This window comes from Rhinopithecus roxellana, chromosome 17 (assembly GCF_007565055.1).
Source record: "Rhinopithecus roxellana isolate Shanxi Qingling chromosome 17, ASM756505v1, whole genome shotgun sequence".
Lineage (NCBI taxonomy): Eukaryota > Metazoa > Chordata > Mammalia > Primates > Cercopithecidae > Rhinopithecus > Rhinopithecus roxellana.
The window spans coordinates 40,578,694-40,596,519 of NC_044565.1; the positions used below are offsets into that span (position 1 = coordinate 40,578,694).

The 17,826-nt window shown below is 42.5% G+C and overlaps 1 protein-coding gene across 8 annotated transcripts in view; it reads left to right on the plus strand.

Annotated features, from left to right (window-relative positions):
• PUS10 (pseudouridine synthase 10) overlaps nt 1–17,826 on the plus strand; it is an 85,461-nt gene that overhangs the window by 36,053 nt on the left and 31,582 nt on the right. For 7 of the 8 annotated variants that reach the window (XM_010377550.2, XM_030920541.1, XM_030920542.1 and 4 more), the window contains one exon: nt 15,335–15,369. In XM_010377550.2, the coding sequence (XP_010375852.1) occupies nt 15,335–15,369 (35 nt within the window). Of the gene's footprint in view, nt 1–6,016; nt 6,113–15,334; nt 15,370–17,826 lie in introns of all 8 variants that reach the window. The other variant, XM_030920543.1, reaches the window with a different exon arrangement.

Sequence of the window (17,826 nt, forward strand, 5' to 3'; positions counted from 1 at the left end):
GAATTACGTACCCAGCACAAAGAAACTAAAAATCTTGAAAAAAGAGTGGAAGAATTGATAGCTAGAATAATTAATGCAGAGAAGGTCATAAATGAAATGACAGAGATGAAAACCATGACACGAGAAATACGTGACAAATCCACAAGCTTCAGTAACCGACTCGATCAACTGGAAGAAAGAGTATCAGCGATTGAGGATCAAATGAATGAAATGAAGCGAGAAGAGAAACCAAAAGAAAAAAGAAGAAAATGAAATGAACAAAGCCTGCAAGAAGTATGGGATTATGTAAAAAGACCAAATCTACGTCTGATTGGGGTGCCTGAAAGTGAGGGGGAAAATGGAACCAAGTTGGAAAACACTCTTCAGGATATCATCCAGGAGAACTTCCCCAACCTAGTAGGGCAGGCCAACATTCAAATTCAGGAAATACAGAGAACACCACAAAGATACTCCTCGAGAAGAGCAACTCCAAGACACATAATTGCCAGATTCACCAAAGTTGAAATGAAGGAAAAAATCTTAAGGGCAGCCAGAGAGAAAGGTCGGGTTACCCACAAAGGGAAGGCCCATCAGACTAACAGCAGACCTCTCGGCAGAAACTCTACAAGCCAGAAGAGAGTGGGGGCCAATATTCAACGTTCTTAAAGAAAAGAATTTTCAACCCAGAATTTCATATCCAGCCAAACTAAGTTTCATAAGTGAAGGAGAAATAAAATCCTTTACAGATAAGCAAATGCTTAGAGATTTTGTCACCACCAGGCCTGCCTTACAAGAGACCCTGAAGGAAGCCCTAAACATGGAAAGGAACAACCGGTACCAGCCATTGCAAAAACATGCCAAAATGTAAAGACCATCAAGGCTAGGAAGAAACTGCATCAACTAACGAGCAAAATAACCAGTTAATATCATAATGGCAGGATCAAGTTCACACATAACAATATTAACCTTAAATGTAAATGGACTAAATGCTCCAATTAAAAGACACAGACTGGCAAACTGGATAAAGAGTCAAGACCCATCAGTCTGCTGGATTCAGGAGACCCATCTCACATGCAGAGACATACATAGGCTCAAAATAAGGGGATGGAGGAAGATCTACCAAGCAAATGGAGAACAAAAAAAAGCAGGGGTTGCAATCCTAGTCTCTGATAAAATAGACTTTAAACCATCAAAGATCAAAAGAGACAAAGAAGGCCATTACATAATGGTAAAGGGATCAATTCAACAGGAAGAGCTAACTATCCTAAATATATATGCACCCAATACAGGAGCACCCAAATTCATAAAGCAAGTCCTTAGAGACTTACAAAGAGACTTAGACTCCCATACAATAATAATGGGAGACTTCAACACTCCACTGTCAACATTAGACAGATCAACGAGACAGAAAGTTAACAAGGATATCCAGGAATTGAACTCATCTCTGCACCAAGCGGACCTAATAGACATTTATAGAACTCTCCACCCCAAATCAACAGAATAAACATTCTTCTCAGCACCACATCGCACTTATTCCAAAATTAACCACATAATTGGAAGTAAAGCACTCCTCAGCAAACGTAAAAGAACAGAAATTATAACAAACTGTCTCTCAGACCACAGTGCAATCAAACTAGAACTCAGGACTAAGAAACCCAATCAAAACCGCTCAACTACATGGAAACTGAACAACCTGCTCCTGAATGACTACTGGGTACATAACGAAATGAAGGCAGAAATAAAGATGTTCTTTGAAACCAATGAGAACAAAGATACAACATACCAGAATCTCTGGGACACATTTAAAGTAGTGTGTAGAGGGAAATTTATAGCACTAAATGCCCACAAGAGAAAGCTGGAAAGATCTAAAATTGACACTCTAACATCACAATTAAAAGAACTGGAGAAGCAAGAGCAAACACATTCAAAAGCTAGCAGAAGGCAAGAAATAACTAAGATCAGAGCAGAACTGAAGGAGATAGAGACACAAAAAACCCTCCAAAAAATCAATGAATCCAGGAGTTGTTTTTTTGAAAAAATCAACAAAATTGACAGACTGCTAGCAAGACTAATAAAGAAGAAAAGAGAGAAGAATCAAATAGACGCAATAAAAAATGATAAAGGGGATATCACCACGGACCCCACAGAAATACAAACTACCATCAGAGAATACTATAAACAGCTCTACGCAAATAAACTAGAAAATCTAGAAGAAATGGATAATTTCCTGGACACTTACACTCTTCCAAGACTAAACCAGGAAGAAGTTGAATCCCTGAATAGACCAATAGCAGGCTCTGAAATTGAGGCAATAATTAATAGCCTACCAACCAAAAAAAGTCCAGGACCAGTTGGATTCACAGCTGAATTCTACCAGAGGTACAAGGAGGAGCTGGTACCATTCCTTCTGAAAGTATTCCAATCAATTGAAAAAGAGGGAATCCTCCCTAACTCATTTTATGAGGCCAACATCATCCTGATACCAAAGCCTGGCAGAGACACAACAAAAAAGGAAAATTTTAGACCAATACCCCTGATGAACATCAATGCAAAAATCCTCAATAAAATACTAGCAAACCGGATTCAGCAGCACATCAAAAAGCTTATCCACCATGATCAAGTGGGCTTCATCCCTGGGATGCAAGGCTGGTTCAACATTCGCAAATCAATAAACGTAATCCAGCATATAAACAGAACCAAAGACAAGAACCACATGATTGTCTCAATAGATGCAGAAAAGGCTTTTGACAAAATTCAACAGCCCTTCATGCTAAAAACGCTCAAGAAATTCGGTATTGATGGAACGTACCTCAAAATAATAAGAGCTATTTATGACAAACCCACAGCCAATATCATACTGAATGGGCAAAAACTGGAAAAATTCCCTTTGAAAACTGGCATAAGACAGGGATGCCCTCTCTCACCACTCCTATTCAACATAGTCTTGGAAGTTCTGGCTAGGGCAATCAGGCAAGAGAAAGAAATCAAGGGTATCCAGTTAGGAAAATAAGAAGTCAAATTGTCCCTGTTTGCAGATGACATGATTGTATATTTAGAAAACCCCATGGTCTCAGCCCAAAATCTCCTTAAGCTGATAAGCAACTTCAGCAAAGTCTCAGGATACAAAATCAATGTGCAAAAATCACAAGCATTCTTATACACCAGTAACAGACAAACAGAGAGCCAAATCATGAATGAACTTCCATTCACAATTGCTTCAAAGAGAATAAAATACCTAGGAATCCAACTTACAAGGGATGTAAAGGACCTCTTCAAGGATAACTACAAACTACTGCTCAGTGAAATAAAAGAGGACACAAACAAATGGAAGAACATACCATGCTCATGGATAGGAAGAATCAATATCAGTGAAAATGGCCATACTGCCCAAGGTTATTTATAGATTCAATGCCATCCCCATCAAGCTACCAATGAGTTTCTTCACAGAATTGGAAAAAACTGCTTTAAAGTTCATATGGAACCAAAAAAGAGCCCTCATTGCCAAGACAATCCTAAGTCAAAAGAACAAAGCTGGAGGCATCACGCTACCTGACTTCAAACTATACTACAAGGCTACAGTAACCAAAACAGCATGGTACTGGTACCAAAACAGAGATGTAGACCAATGGAACAGAACAGAGTCCTCAGAAATAATACCACACATCTACAGCCATCTGATCTTTGACAAACCTGAGAGAAACAAGAAATGGGGAAAGGATTCTCTATTTAATAAATGGTGCTGGGAAAATTGGCTAGCCATAAGTAGAAAGCTGAAACTGGATCCTTTCCTTACTCCTTATACGAAAATTAATTCAAGATGGATTAGAGACTTAAATGTTAGACCTAATACCATAAAAACCCTAGAAGAAAACCTAGGTAGTACCATTCAGGACATAGGCATGGGCAAGGACTTCATGTCTAAAACACCAAAAGCAATGACAGCAAAAGCCAAAATTGACAAATGGGATCTAATTAAACTAAAGAGCTTCTGCACAGCAAAAGAAACTACCATCAGAGTGAACAGGCAACCTACAGAATGGGAGAAAATTTTTGCAATCTACTCATCTGACAAAGGGCTAATATCCAGAATCTACAAAGAACTCAAACAAATTTACAAGAAAAAAACAAACAACCCCATCAAAAAGTGGGCAAAGGATATGAACAGACGTTTCTCAAAAGAAGACATTCATACAGCCAACAGGCACATGAAAAAATGCTCATCATCACTGGCCATCAGAGAAATGCAAATCAAAACCACAGTGAGATACCATCTCACACCAGTTAGAATGGCAATCATTCAAAAGTCAGGAAATAACAGGTGCTGGAGAGGATGTGGAGAAATAGGAACACTTTTACACTGTTGATGGGACTGTAAACTAGTTCAACCATTATGGAAAACAGTATGGCGATTCCTCAAGGATCTAGAACTAGATGTACCATATGACCCAACCATCCCACTACTGGGTATATACCCAAAGGATTATAAATCATGCTGCTATAAAGACACATGCACACGTATGTTTATTGCAGCACTATTCACAATAGCAAAGACTTGGAATCAACCCAAATGTCCATCTGTGACAGACTGGATTAAGAAAATGTGGCACATATACACCATGGAATACTATGCAGCCATAAAAAAGGATGAGTTTGCGTCCTTTGTAGGGACATGGATGCAGCTGGAAACCATCATTCTTAGCAAACTATGACAAGAACAGAAAATCAAACACCGCATGTTCTCACTCATAGGTGGGAACTGAACAATGAGATCACTTGGACTCAGGAAGGGGAACATCACACATCGGGGCCTATCATGGGGAGTGGCGGGGGGGAGGGATTGCATTCGGAGTTATACCTGATATAAATGACGAATTGATGGGTGCTGACGAGTTGATGGGTGCAGCACACCAACATGGCACGACTATACATATGTAACAAACCTGCACGTTATGCACATGTACCCTAGAACTTAAAGTATAATAAAAAAAAAATTAAAAAAATAATAAAAAATAAATAAATAAATAATAAAAAAAGAAAAATATGTTTTTCAAGAAAAGTTATTTATGTTAACACATAATGGATTTATTACTTTGTCATTAATTTTTAATGAATTAATAAATATTTTTTAGGCCAGGCGTGGTGGCTCACGCCGATAATCCCAGCACTTTGGGAGGCCAAGGTGGGCGGATCACCTGAGGTCAGGAGTTCAAGACCAGCCTGGCCAACATGGTGAAACCCCATCTCTACTAAAATACAAAAATTAGCCAGATGTGGTGGCAGGCACCTGTAATCTCAGCTACTCGGGAGGCTGAGGCAGGAGAATCACTTGAACCTGGGAGGCAAAGGTTGTAGTGAGCCGAGATCTTGCCATTGCACACTAGCCTGGGTGACAGAGTGAAACTCAGTCTCAAAATAATAATAATAATAATAGTAATAATTCATGGTTTTAATTGCTAATATGGTAAATATTGATAGCTATAACCAACATAAACAAAAGCTACTTGAGGTTCTCAAAAACTTTTAAGAATGTAGGTTGGGCGTGGTGGCTCACACTTGTAATCCCAGCACTTTGGGAGGCCAAGGTGGGTGGATCACCTGAGGTCAGGAGTTTGAGACCAGCCTGGCCAACATGGCAAAACCCCATCTCTACTAAAAAAATACAAAAATTAGCCAGGCGTGGTCCCAGCTACTCTGGAGGCTGAGGCTGGAGAATTGCTTGAACCCAGGAAGCAGAGGTTGCAGTGAGACGAGATCGTGTCATTGCACTCCAGCCTTGGCGACAGAGTGAGAATCTGTCTCATAAAAAAATGAATGTAATGGGTCCTTTAACCAAACTGTTAGAGAACCACCGATCTACATATAACAGTTTAATTTTTTTGAAGGTGCCTGTACTCATCTTCTATAATTCCTTAAATTTTCTTTGAATAGAATAGTCTACTGTACATGTGTCTATATCTGCATCTATATATATAATTACATTTTATGTGCATTTTTGTTTTTACACATTTATTGTGTGTTCATGTGTGTTTGTCAACAGAACTGCAACTTGAATGGAAGCACTGACCCACTTGGTGTTTTGGTTCTTTCTTGTGGCTGATTTTGTCCACAGGCCAAGTTTCTAGAAGTGATTTAGGTATGTGAGCTAGTGGATTTCTGATGATAGTCTTGGATGAAAGGCACAGAGTTCCATAGCCACAGGCAGGAAGAGTTGGTGGGAGATGGGCGGTCCTTCAGAGAAGCTGCCATCACAGGTCAGCCTTATCCTCTGATGTTGTGCTAGATTTCTTGAAACTTGTATTGTGCTCAAGGCAGGAACTCAGAACTATCCTTAGAATGGGGCTTCACTGTACAAAGTCCTGGCCAATATGAATGTTTCAGAGAAGATGCTGGCTCTCTAAAACCAAATTCAAAGAGGGAGTACATTTGCACTTCTCAGCCACACCCGGCTGCCAAAAGATGTTTGAGATCCTTGCTTCACTGAGGTTATTAACTCTAGAGTTACCTGAAATTCAGTTGCTATGCGTGTTCTCTCTCATTTTCATGACACTAAAGGACAAGACTGAGCCATATCTGTCTTCATCTATCTATCCCAGAGCCTTTCATTTATTGTAACTATTCTGTCTTTTCTGATCCCCCTCCCTGCCTCTACATCTACCCCACCTAACTTGCAGAATTTCCTCTTGTTATTTCCAATCAAATCCTTCAGTGCTAAACAAACATCAGCACCTACAGTGTTGGAAGATGCAATGCAATTTCCTTAAAACTCACAACATAAAAATAGTGATTCCAGGAACTGGAGTAACAGAGCTGTAAAACCTAATTTGGCCCCACAGATTCACTCTGTCTTTGCTGATCTGTCCTTGCTTTTCCCCTCTTGACTTGTCGGAAAAGAAGATCTTCGGCCGCGCGCGGTGGCTCAAACCTGTAATCCCAGCACTTTGGGAGGCCGAGACGGGAGGATCACGAGGTCAGGAGATCGAGACCATCCTGGCTAACACGGTGAAACCCCGTCTCTACTAAAAAAAATACAAAAACTAGCCGGGCGAGGTGGCGGGCGCCTGTAGTCCCAGCTCCTCGGGAGGCTGAGGCAGAAGAATGGCGTGAACCCGGGAGGCGGAGCTTGCAGTGAGCTGAGATCCGGCCACTGTACTCCAGTCCCGGCGACAGAGCGAGACTCCGCCTCAAAAAAAAAAAAAAAAAAAAAAAAAAAAAAAAAAAAAAAAAGATCTTCAACCTTTTAAATGCTATCTAAAAGTTCTTATTACCAAAGTAGAGAGAAAACCTAGAGTTAAATGATCTCTTCTTATGTCTCACTTAATTTTTTTTTTCTCAACCGTGTGGAAAGAAAAGAGAATTTTGATGGGTTTTTAAACATGGCCAACATAAGTTTTATTTGTCAGAGGAGACACCCAGATTCAGTCTGTTACATTCATTTAATCACAGGTCTGATATCCAAGGCTTTGGGGGAAAAGAAGAAAGTAGGATTGAGATGGGGAGGTGCTGGGGGTGAGGAGATGGTGGTGGTGCAAGAGTCAACTAAGTGGTAGATCAAACAGTGGTTATAGGAAAATATTCCCCCTTCCTCTCTTACCTGTCTCTTTCTGCTACCACACCTGAGACGCAAGGTGAGGGGCAGGCCTTGGAGCGGCAGATGTTCAAGGTTATAGCATGCTGCCACAACCCTGACACACGGTGAGGCACAGGCCCTGATGGGGCAGAAGTTTAAGGCACTAGCAGGCTGGGGATGGGGAGGAGGAGGAGGAAATCTTAGGCAGCGGTCTGGATAGAGAGAAAGAAGAAGAGTTTCTCTTGTCACTAACCTCTTTATTGAGCCCAATTTCCAAATGAAGAGTGCAAGAAAAATTTACATAAATGTTTGTATGTATGTATGCCTATGTGTATGTGTATGTGTTGGGAGAAGAGTTTGGAGCAGGGGGTACTGCTAAATGCCTCCAGCTGCCCACACAACTATTGTCATTTTTCTATTGTCATTATTCTCAGTCTATATTTATATTATCTTTGTTATTATAAATGAGTCCAAGAGATGTGTAAAATTCAAAAAATACAGTTTGAAGGGCATTGGTGGTGATTTAGAAACCTCAACATCACTGCCAATCAGCAAGTCCTGCCAATCTGTGTCCTCAATACTTCTTAAAGTTGCCTACTCTTCATCATCACTAGCATTGCTGTAATATATTATTTCTTGCTTGAAATACTGCTTTAGTTTACGAAAAATCTTCCTTCTCTTTAATTCCCATCTTTTTCTTCTAATTCACAATGCAACCAGAGTGGGCATTTCTGAAGACAAATATGATCATGCTACTTCATTCTTTAAAATCCTTCTGTGGCACCATATTGCCTTAAGGGGAATATCTAAACCCCTTAGTATGGGTCCGATAGTTCTGTGATCTAAGTCCTGCTTCCTCCTTTGCATTTCCCAGCCACACATGCTCAGTTCTTTAGGGACCACTGACGTAGTCCCTAGAACCTTCCCAGCGCTCTCTGGCATTTGCGCCCTAAGGTTGCCTCTGTTTGGAACATACTTTCCACATTTCTTTACCCTGTGAATTCTTTTTTTTTTTTTTTTAAGATGGAGTCTCACCCTGTTGCCCAGGCTGGAGTACAGTGGTACAATCTCAGCTCACTGCAACTTCCGCCTCCCAGGTTCAAGTGATTCTCCTGCCTCAGTCTCCCTAGTAGCTGGGATTACAGGTGTGTACTACCATACCCGGCTAATTTTTGTATTTTTAATAGAGATGGGGTTTCACCATGTTGGCCAGGGTGGTCTCGAACTCCTGGCCTCAGATGATCCACCCACCTCAGCCTCCCAAAGTTCTGAGATTATAGGCGTGAGCCACCGAGCCCTGGCCTGCCCTATGAATTCTAAGTAGCTGATCCTTCAAAACTCAGATTAGGTGTCACTTCTCCTGCAAGACTGAGCCAAGGATCGTTTACATGCCCCTCCTAAGTGTATCTCTGTCTCAGCCCCCACCACTCTGTATTTTAATTATTTTCATTACTGTTACTATTAATATCTTAATGTTTATTATCCTTTTCCCTTAGTTCATGGGTTTGCTCATGGGCAGAGACTGATTTTTTTATCTCTGCATTCTCAATTGCAATCTCACCACATAGGCAATACCGCCTAAATAAATTGAATACCTTCCTCTTATGGTTTGAGAAACCCAGAAAGAGAAGCCACCTTGCTAGTGATCACGTAATAGAAGCAGAGCCTGCCTTTTGATCTCGTGTTTGTTTCCCTCCATCAGGAATTACAGACTCAGATGTCTAACTCAGATGTCTATAAGAGCCAGATAGACAGCAACAATGAGAAAAGTGGGCTGGACACATTCTCTCATTTTTCTGGAAAATATGACTTTTTCACACTACATTTTCCCATGTATGATAAAGAAATATTTTGGCACAAGACATATTTTCCTCTTAAACTGCCACACAAGAAAAACAATAGTATGAAAATGATGGTTATATTGCAACTTGATGAATTATAGAAGATTTAAAGATCAAATGTTTCTTTGTGCTGCCGCGAGACTTGGCATATACATAAATGAATCACATCTTATGTTATGGTTTCGGTCTTTGGGGTCATGACCTAGCTTGGCAGTCAAAACCTTCTGACCTTTCCAGTTTCATCTTTAATCGCTGAACCCCTAACCTCACTTATGAACACACATAATATACCCCAAAGTGTCCAACTTTACCGAATTGTAGTTTTGCAACACACCATTTTTAACACCTCTCTCTATCTCTATCCTTTCTCTGTCACCTCTGCTTGAATCAACTTCAATCCCTGGTCTTACTGTTACCCACTCTCATTATTTGGTACTAGATGAACCTCTAACTCAGAAAGCTCAAACACCATTCCCAGGCATAGACCTTCTGGTCTATGGTGTGTGTGTTAGTGTTAGCAGAGTACACAAGCACTTTAGCAAGCACTTAGTCAACTGCCCCATTTAGGACTTGCCTGACATTCTCTAATAAAGTCAAATATAGTCCGATATTAAATTGCATGTTTTCTGAATTTTCTGGAGGTGACATACTGCCTCTGGTATCAAATTTGATTAAACCTGGTAACTTTAATGCTATTTGGTTCTGTTGGGGAGGAAAAATTTAATTGTTTACTCTAGAGAATGGATTTTTTTCCATTGACTAAGGGACAGAACATTTATTAAAATTATCTTGGTGATCTGAAATGGAGAAATGTACTTCTTTTTCCTTGCCAGAAGCAGGTCCAGGGCATTATTAGCTTGTGGGAACAACTGATAATCGAGCAATACTGACTGATTTGAGATTCGGCCTTTAAGCCCCTGCTGTGTGATTAGTTCTGTCCAATCTGTTGGCATGCTGGAGTAGGGAGCCTGCAGAAGTTTAGGAAGGAAAAACCCTTTAGCAAGTCTCTGATACTAAAGACATTTGATTTAATTTCATGTATTACACATGGTTACCTGGTTTCCCTTGGCAACCTCCAGTTCCACCCTACTATATAGTTAGAGGATGGCAGGATACATTGCAGACTTGATGACATTACCTGAAAGTGACTTGTGGAGAACAGAATTTGCTTCAAAAGAGGAGACACAGTAGTCACTAAGAAAAGACAGAAGAGTCTGAGATCCCTTAAAGAAGAGACAGATAGTTTTCTATAGCTCAGATTTCATTGAATCTGGAGGTTTCAGAACTAGCTATAGCAAAGCAGTTTGGAAATATGATGGAATGAGATCAAGTCCTATAAATCTTTTAAGGGATAAATCTGAATTTTATTGTTTATAAAATACAGATAAGGTTTCAGTTCAACAACAGCATTAATTACCATTTATTCAGTATTTGCTAGGAACATGACTTGGGTCTTTACAAACACATTAAATCCTCACAATATTCCTGCAAGGGATGTATTAATATTTTTGTATATATAAGGATATGTGTTTATAGATCTCTTAAAGAATGAGGCTGGGCCAGGAGCGGTGGCTCATGCCTGTAATCCCAGCACTTTGAGAGGCCGAGGCAGGTGGATCACTTAAGGTCAGGAGTTTGAGAACAACCTGGCCAACATGGTGAAACCCTGTCTCTACTAAAAATATAAAAATTAACTGGATGTGGTGGCGGGTGCCTGTAGTCCCCAGCTACTCAGGAGGCTGAGGCAGGAGAATCGTTTGAAATGGGGAGGAGGAGGGTGCAGTGAGCCGAGATCATGCCACTGCACTCCAGCCTGGGCGACAGAGCGAGACTGTCTCAAAAAAAAAAAGAAAAAAAGAAAGAAGAAGAATGAGGCTGAAGGAAGGGCAGGACAAAATTAACTACAAGGTTTCAGTTTTAGGAGACCATTCTTCTTCTTTTTTTTTTTTTTTTTTGAATGCTCCCTAAGTCCCATAGGTCTCAATAGTCTATTACAAAACAGTTTAGTAACAGTGTCTATAAATGATTACCTTTAGCCATCCAGAAAAGTTTAAATAACAATCATCTTAGTAATTCTCTCATTGTACACATTAGAAAATTGAGTCCCAGAAATTAAGTAAAACCTAAAGTTAGGTTTCTGACTCATAGTAATTTGTGTGTTATAATACTATGATACTGTCCGGCACAGTGGCTCACGCCTGTAATTTCAGCACTTTGGGAGGCCAAGGTGGGTGGATCACGAGTTCAAGATATTGAGACCATCCTGGCCAACATGGTAAAACCTGTCTCTACTAAAATACAAAAATTAGCTGGGCATGGTGGCATGCACCTGTAATCCCAGCTACTCGGGAGGCTGAGGCAGGAGGATTGCTTGAACCCAGGAGGCGGAGAGGTTGCAGTGAGCCGAGATCACATGATGGCACTCTAGCCTGGGCGACAGAGTGAGACTCCATCTCAAAAAAAAAAAAAAAATTACCATGATACTATGCCCATGCATTTTGAAATAAGGCTCGAATAAATGAGAGAAAAGAAGGAAGGGATCTTGTAATACTACTATTATAAATGGTATTAGGTTGAGCTAGCAGAGTAAACAAACTAACAAATCAGAAGGTACTGGTGAGACATTCAGGCACTGGTGTTACGGGATCCTTGGGGTGTTGCTTGGCAACACTGTGGACAGTGGCGTCTTTGCCTGAGTTTTTCTCTGGCCCGCTAGGCTAGTTCTGCCCACTCGGCCTGGGAGGCTACACCTGGGTCCCATGCCTGCCAAGAGCAAGCCAGGCGTAGAGTAGCGAGGGTTGTGTGAGTGAGGATGGGGTCCAGCCATTGCACACAGCAGGCTCGCTGGCTGCAGTGGGACAGGCAGCTCCAGGTGCAGGCATGGCTCCCTGTGAAGCTGCGGCTGGACCAGACATACCATAAACAGCTTACACAGCTGACCCCGGGGAATATGGTGGCATCTGGAAACTTGGAGACGCTAGAAACCGCAGAGCCCTAAAGAGGGTGTCACAGCCCTGGCTCAGGGAGCTCCTCGGTCTGGGTTCCGGACCACAGCTCTTCTCTTCCTCTCTCCTCTCTTCTCTTCTCGTCCCCACCGTGGTGAGCAAGGGTCGTGCTTCAGCCCTATTTGTTTTACAGCTCTTTTAGTCCCACCATTCATCAGGTCCCGAGTTCTTGTCTTGCGTCCAGGAAGAATGTGGTATGCAAACGTGGAGGATGAGCAAGATGAAAAGGAGCTTTATGGGCGTGGTGGCGGGCGCCTGTAGTCCCAGCTACTTGAGAGGCTGAGGCAGGAGAAACACTTGAACTCAGGAGGCAGAGGTTACAGTGAGCTGCTATCGCACACCACTGCACTCCAGCCTGGTGACAGAGCGAGACTCCGTCTCAAAAAAAAAAAAAAAAAAAGGAGCTTTATCAAGTGATAGAACAGTTCAGAGAAGACCCACAGTGGGTAGGGTAGCTCCTCTGCATAGCCAGGGTGTCCCGATAAGTGTTCAGCTCTCAGCAGAGAGAGTAACTCCTCTCTGCAGGCAGGTCGTCTGTCATTTCTTCAGCTCTGAGCAGAGAGACCCTGGGGTGGGTAGCACCTCTCTGCTGCTGGTTGTCCCCTCATCTCATTGGGTCTGGCTGAGTCTGGGGCTTTATATGGGCCTCAGAGGGGAGGAAGTGTGTGCCAGTTGGTCCGTGGGCAGCCATGGGGGGGCCTGGATAAAGGACAAGTTCCTACTCCTGTCCCAGGGACTGGCAGCCTCACCCCCCAGGCTTCAGACCCTCCCCGACTTGAAGGTGGGGCTTCACTGTGGACCTGCCGCTTTCTGCCCAGGAACCTGTCTGCCTCCTGCTGCTGTTCGTTGCCCCCTGGCTGTTCCTGCCAAGGGGCGCCTGCAGGCCAGCACCAAACTGCCCTCAACCTCTCCTCGGCCTCCCTCCCGTGCTTGTTGGTGCCTAAAGTCCGCAGGGGGCTGAGGAAGCATGGAGCTGGCCTGTCAGCACTGCCCTGAGTGTGCACATACCTGGCTGGGCTGCGACAGTGCCCAGGCTCGGCCCCAACCTTGCTCAGAGATTGGTGCAGGCACAGGGAGCAGGGAGAGGCCAGGCAGCGGGAGCAGACACCTCCAAGCCTGTGGGAGGAACGAGGGGCCTTTCAGGGTCCCTGAAAGTGCAGAGATGCCTGGGTCCACAGCCCCAAGTTGGGTGGGACTCCAGGGATTGCCTGCCTCTGCGTTTTACCGACAGCAGAGGCCGCCCCAGCCAACCCCACGCAAATTAACCCGACTCTGTCACGGCTGGTCCCACGGTCCAGGCTGCGCCTTTGGCCAGGTGCTCGTGGGCTCCTGAGATGGCGATGGGGAGCGAGGTTGAGGCTGGGACGGAGGCTTTGGGCCTGAGAACAGGTCCTGGCCGGCCAAGCGAGAGCAGAGGTGGCACAGTTGGCTGCCTCGGGAACGTGGAGCACAGGGGTCCCGCCGCCGCCACTGCTGCTCCCACAACCCCTCCTGCCGCCGCCGCCCACACGTCCCCGCTGCAGCAGGCCTGATGGCAGCGGCCACTCCGGACGGTCCACGCTGCCATCACTGGTAACAGGTTGTGCCTAGCTAGCGATTAATTTATTCTCCTTGGCTCACGTCTGAAAGAATTAATGCAGCCAACCTTTCTAAGTGATCATCAGTCTTCAGGAGTCTATATAGTACCCTACTGGTCATTTGAAGGAAGTCCTGTTAGTTTAGAAGGACAGGTCTACATATGAACCACAGCTTATCTATAAATTAAGCCGTGTCTTGAAGTGGATGTGAATGATAATCATTGGCCTTTTTTGGTGACATGTAGAAGCAGACTACATATGGTATATTATTGACTTATACAATGTTTCCGTCATGTTTGCAAAATACTGTGTGCTGTGGGGGACATACCATTGCCTTTCTTTAAGGTGAAAACTGTGGGAGTCTAACAGGAAACAAATCTCAGTGTCAGTCACTTACTATGCAAAGCATTTGGCATAAATTTCTTTTCTTTCTTTTCTTTTCTTTTCTTTTCTTTTTTTTTTTTCTTGAAACGAAGCCTCGCTCTGCCGCCCAGGCTGGAGTGCAGGGACTCACTGCAAGCTCCGCCTCCTGGGTTCATGTCTTTCTCCTGCCTTAGCCTCCCGAGTAGCTGGGACTATAGGCGCCCGCCACCACACCCGGCTAATTTTTTTGTATTTTTTTTTTTTTTTTTTAGTAGAGACGGAGTTTCACCGTGTTAGCCAGGATGGTCTTGATCTCCTGACCTCGTGATCCGCCCGTCTCGGCCTCCCATAGTGCTGGGATTACAGGCGTGAGTCACCCCACCCGGCCGGCATAAATTTCATTTAATCTGGGCTGGGCACGGTGGCTCACTCCTGTAATCCCAGCACTTTGGGAGGCCGAGGCGGGTAGATCACTTGAGGTCAGGAGTTCGAGACCAGCCTGGCCAACATGGCAAAACCCTGTCTCTACTAAAAATACAAAAGTTAGCCGAGTGTGGTGGCGGGCACTTGTAATCCCAGCTACTCAGAAGACTGAGGTGGAAGAATCGCTTCAACCTGGGAAGCAAAGGTTGCAGTGAGCTGAGATCCTTCCACTACACTCCAGTTTTGGTGACAGAGTGAGACTCCCTCTCAAAAATAAAGAAAGAAAAAGAAAAACACTCATACCTCATTAATGAGAAATAGAAATCTGTAAGGAGGAGGGGGATACCCCTGCTGAATTCCTAGGCCACAGTAAACCAGCATTGCAAAATAAAATCTTACCTCATTTCTGATTTTAAATGAGACTGAGGTCACTGGTAAATTTTTGAATACTAACTCATCATCTAAAAAGGGGAGTTTGATTAGCAAATAGTTAAGCACTTCAGTAATGATATTGAGACTTAATTTCACTGAACATGTTTCCCCCTTTTCTCTTTCTGGGTGTGACTAAATTGCCTACAGCATGCTGCATGGTTGCTGGTAAAACAGGAAATGGGGTAAGTAATTTAGGTAGGGAATTTTTACTACCATTTAAATACAAGCTACCTGGTTCTTAAAGTACTTTTACTACTACAATCTCTATTTTTATAGTGCATTCACTAGCTACTAGAGAAATCAGCACAAAGAACCAATTTTTATTGTATACATTTAGGGTATCAACCTTGTTTCATTAGTTTATTTGCATAACATTAGTAGTTTATTAAAGCAGATTCATTTTTTGTGTGTTTTAATATGAATGTAAATACATGTTTATATGCATTAGGTACTTATGTAATGTAGTTTGGGCAGTTATATTTTTAAAATAAATTTTATTTATTTATTATTATTATTATTGTTGTTGTTATTATTTTTGAGATGGAGTCTTGCTCTGTCACCCAGGCTGGAGTGCAGTGGTGTGATCTCAGTTCACTGCAACCTCCACCTTGCTGGTTCAAGTGATTCTCCTGCCTCAGCCTCCCTAGTAACTGGGATTACAGGAGCCTGCCACCATGCCTGGCTAATTTTTGTGTTTTTAGTAGAGATGGGGTTTCACCATGTTGTCCAGGCTGGTCTTGAACCCCTGACCTCAGGTGATTCACCTGCCTCGGCCTCCCAGAGTACTGGGATTACAGGCATGAGCCACGGCGCACAGCCTAAAAATAAATTTTATATTAGTCTTAGAAACTAAACTATAAAGCTATGTCATAAAAGATAAAAAGTAACTGGCGGAACAACCTATGTGAGTTTACACATAGGTAAGACATAGAAAACATAGATTCACAATCCTTTATCTGAAACCCTTAGAGGCCAAAGATGTTTTGAAATATAAAATTTTTGGATTTTTAAAATGTGATATGATGTTAAAGATCATGTATATCATTTCCTTCCTCCCCCCCAGGCTCTGGGGTGGTACTACATAATCAAACATATTGATATTTCTGCAACAAAACATGAATATTCACAGTAAGTTTGATAAAGTCTCTAAATTGCCTCCTTCAAATCAGGATTTGATTCCCAACTGAGTTTAAAAAAATTTTTTTGGCTGGGCGCAGTGGCTCACACCTGTAATCCCAGCACTTTGGGAGGCCGAGACGGGCAGATCACGAGGTCAGGAGATCGAGACCATCCTGGCTAACATGGTGAAACCCCGTCTCTACTAAAAATACAAAAAATTAGCCGGGTGTGATGGCGGGCGCCTGTAGTCCCAGCTACAGGGGAGGCTGAGGCAGGAGAATGGCGTGAACCTGGGAGGCGGAGCTTGCAGTGAACCGAGATTGCACCACTGCACTCCAGCCTAGGCGACAGAGCGAGACTCCGTCTCAAAAAAAAAAAATTTTTTTAAATTCTCCAGAATATTTTGGAGTTTGAAACTAAAAAATACCAGTACAAAAAAGGGCCATGTGACTATTGGCAGTACCTGTACACTCTGGAGAGAAAAATCCAGGAAGAGTATAAATTTCTATTTTAGAATCTCATACTTGGTTAAGTGACTTATAGAAAAATAATTAATTTGACTTTTTTGTTTGTTTTGTGTTATATATCTGCATTTTCAAAAGGGTAATAACTACATAAGGTTTGGGGGTTTCGTTAGGTTTTATTAAATTAGTCGCAAATGGTTTAGATTCTGGTATAATAGTAAAACTTGATCCTATGTTTTTAGAAATTTGCTAGCATAGTCAGAGCATGCTTTTTTCTAAATGTTTTCAATTTATATCCATGTTGCTAATGCGTTACTGTTTCTATTTCAGTTTTTTTTTTTTTTAGACGTAGTTTCTCCCCTGTTGCCCAGGCTAGAGTGCAGTGGTGCAATCTCAGCTAATTGCAACCTCTGCCTCCCGGGTTCAAGCGATTCTCCTGCCTCAGCCTCCCAACTATCTTGGGATTACAGGTGTGCGCCACCACACCTGGTTAATTTTTTGTATTTTTAGTAGATGCAGAGTTTCACCGTGTTGGCCAGGCTGGTCTCTAACTCCTGACCTTAGGTGATCCACATGCCTCGGCCTCCCAAAGTGCTGGGATTACAGGCGTGAGCCACCACTCCTCGCTTGTTTTTATTTCTTATCAAAGGATTTTAAACTAAGTTTAGTTCTTCCTAAACATTCTGATTGATATAGGGATAATGGAACAGAAAGAAACACAGGTCACTGGTTTTTTGCCTTCAGTGTCCCTAGTTCATTCTGAGTTGAAAAGATTGTGGAGGAATTGCTGTTAAAGAATTGATTTAGGGAATTTACAAAAAAAAATTAATTGCCTTGCATATTCTGGTTCATCTTTTCTCTAGAATGGTGGTTGTGTTGTATCTACAGCAAAAGTGATTGCAACTGACACCCTCATAAGCACTTATCTGACAGAGAAGAGAAAGAGAAGTGTAGTTACTAAGTATGAAATGGGGACTGAATTTACTTTAATGAGTACTAGTCCCTCTAAAGGACAATCTGGTATATGCTAGGGACCTCTGTGAAAATATTTAGCCC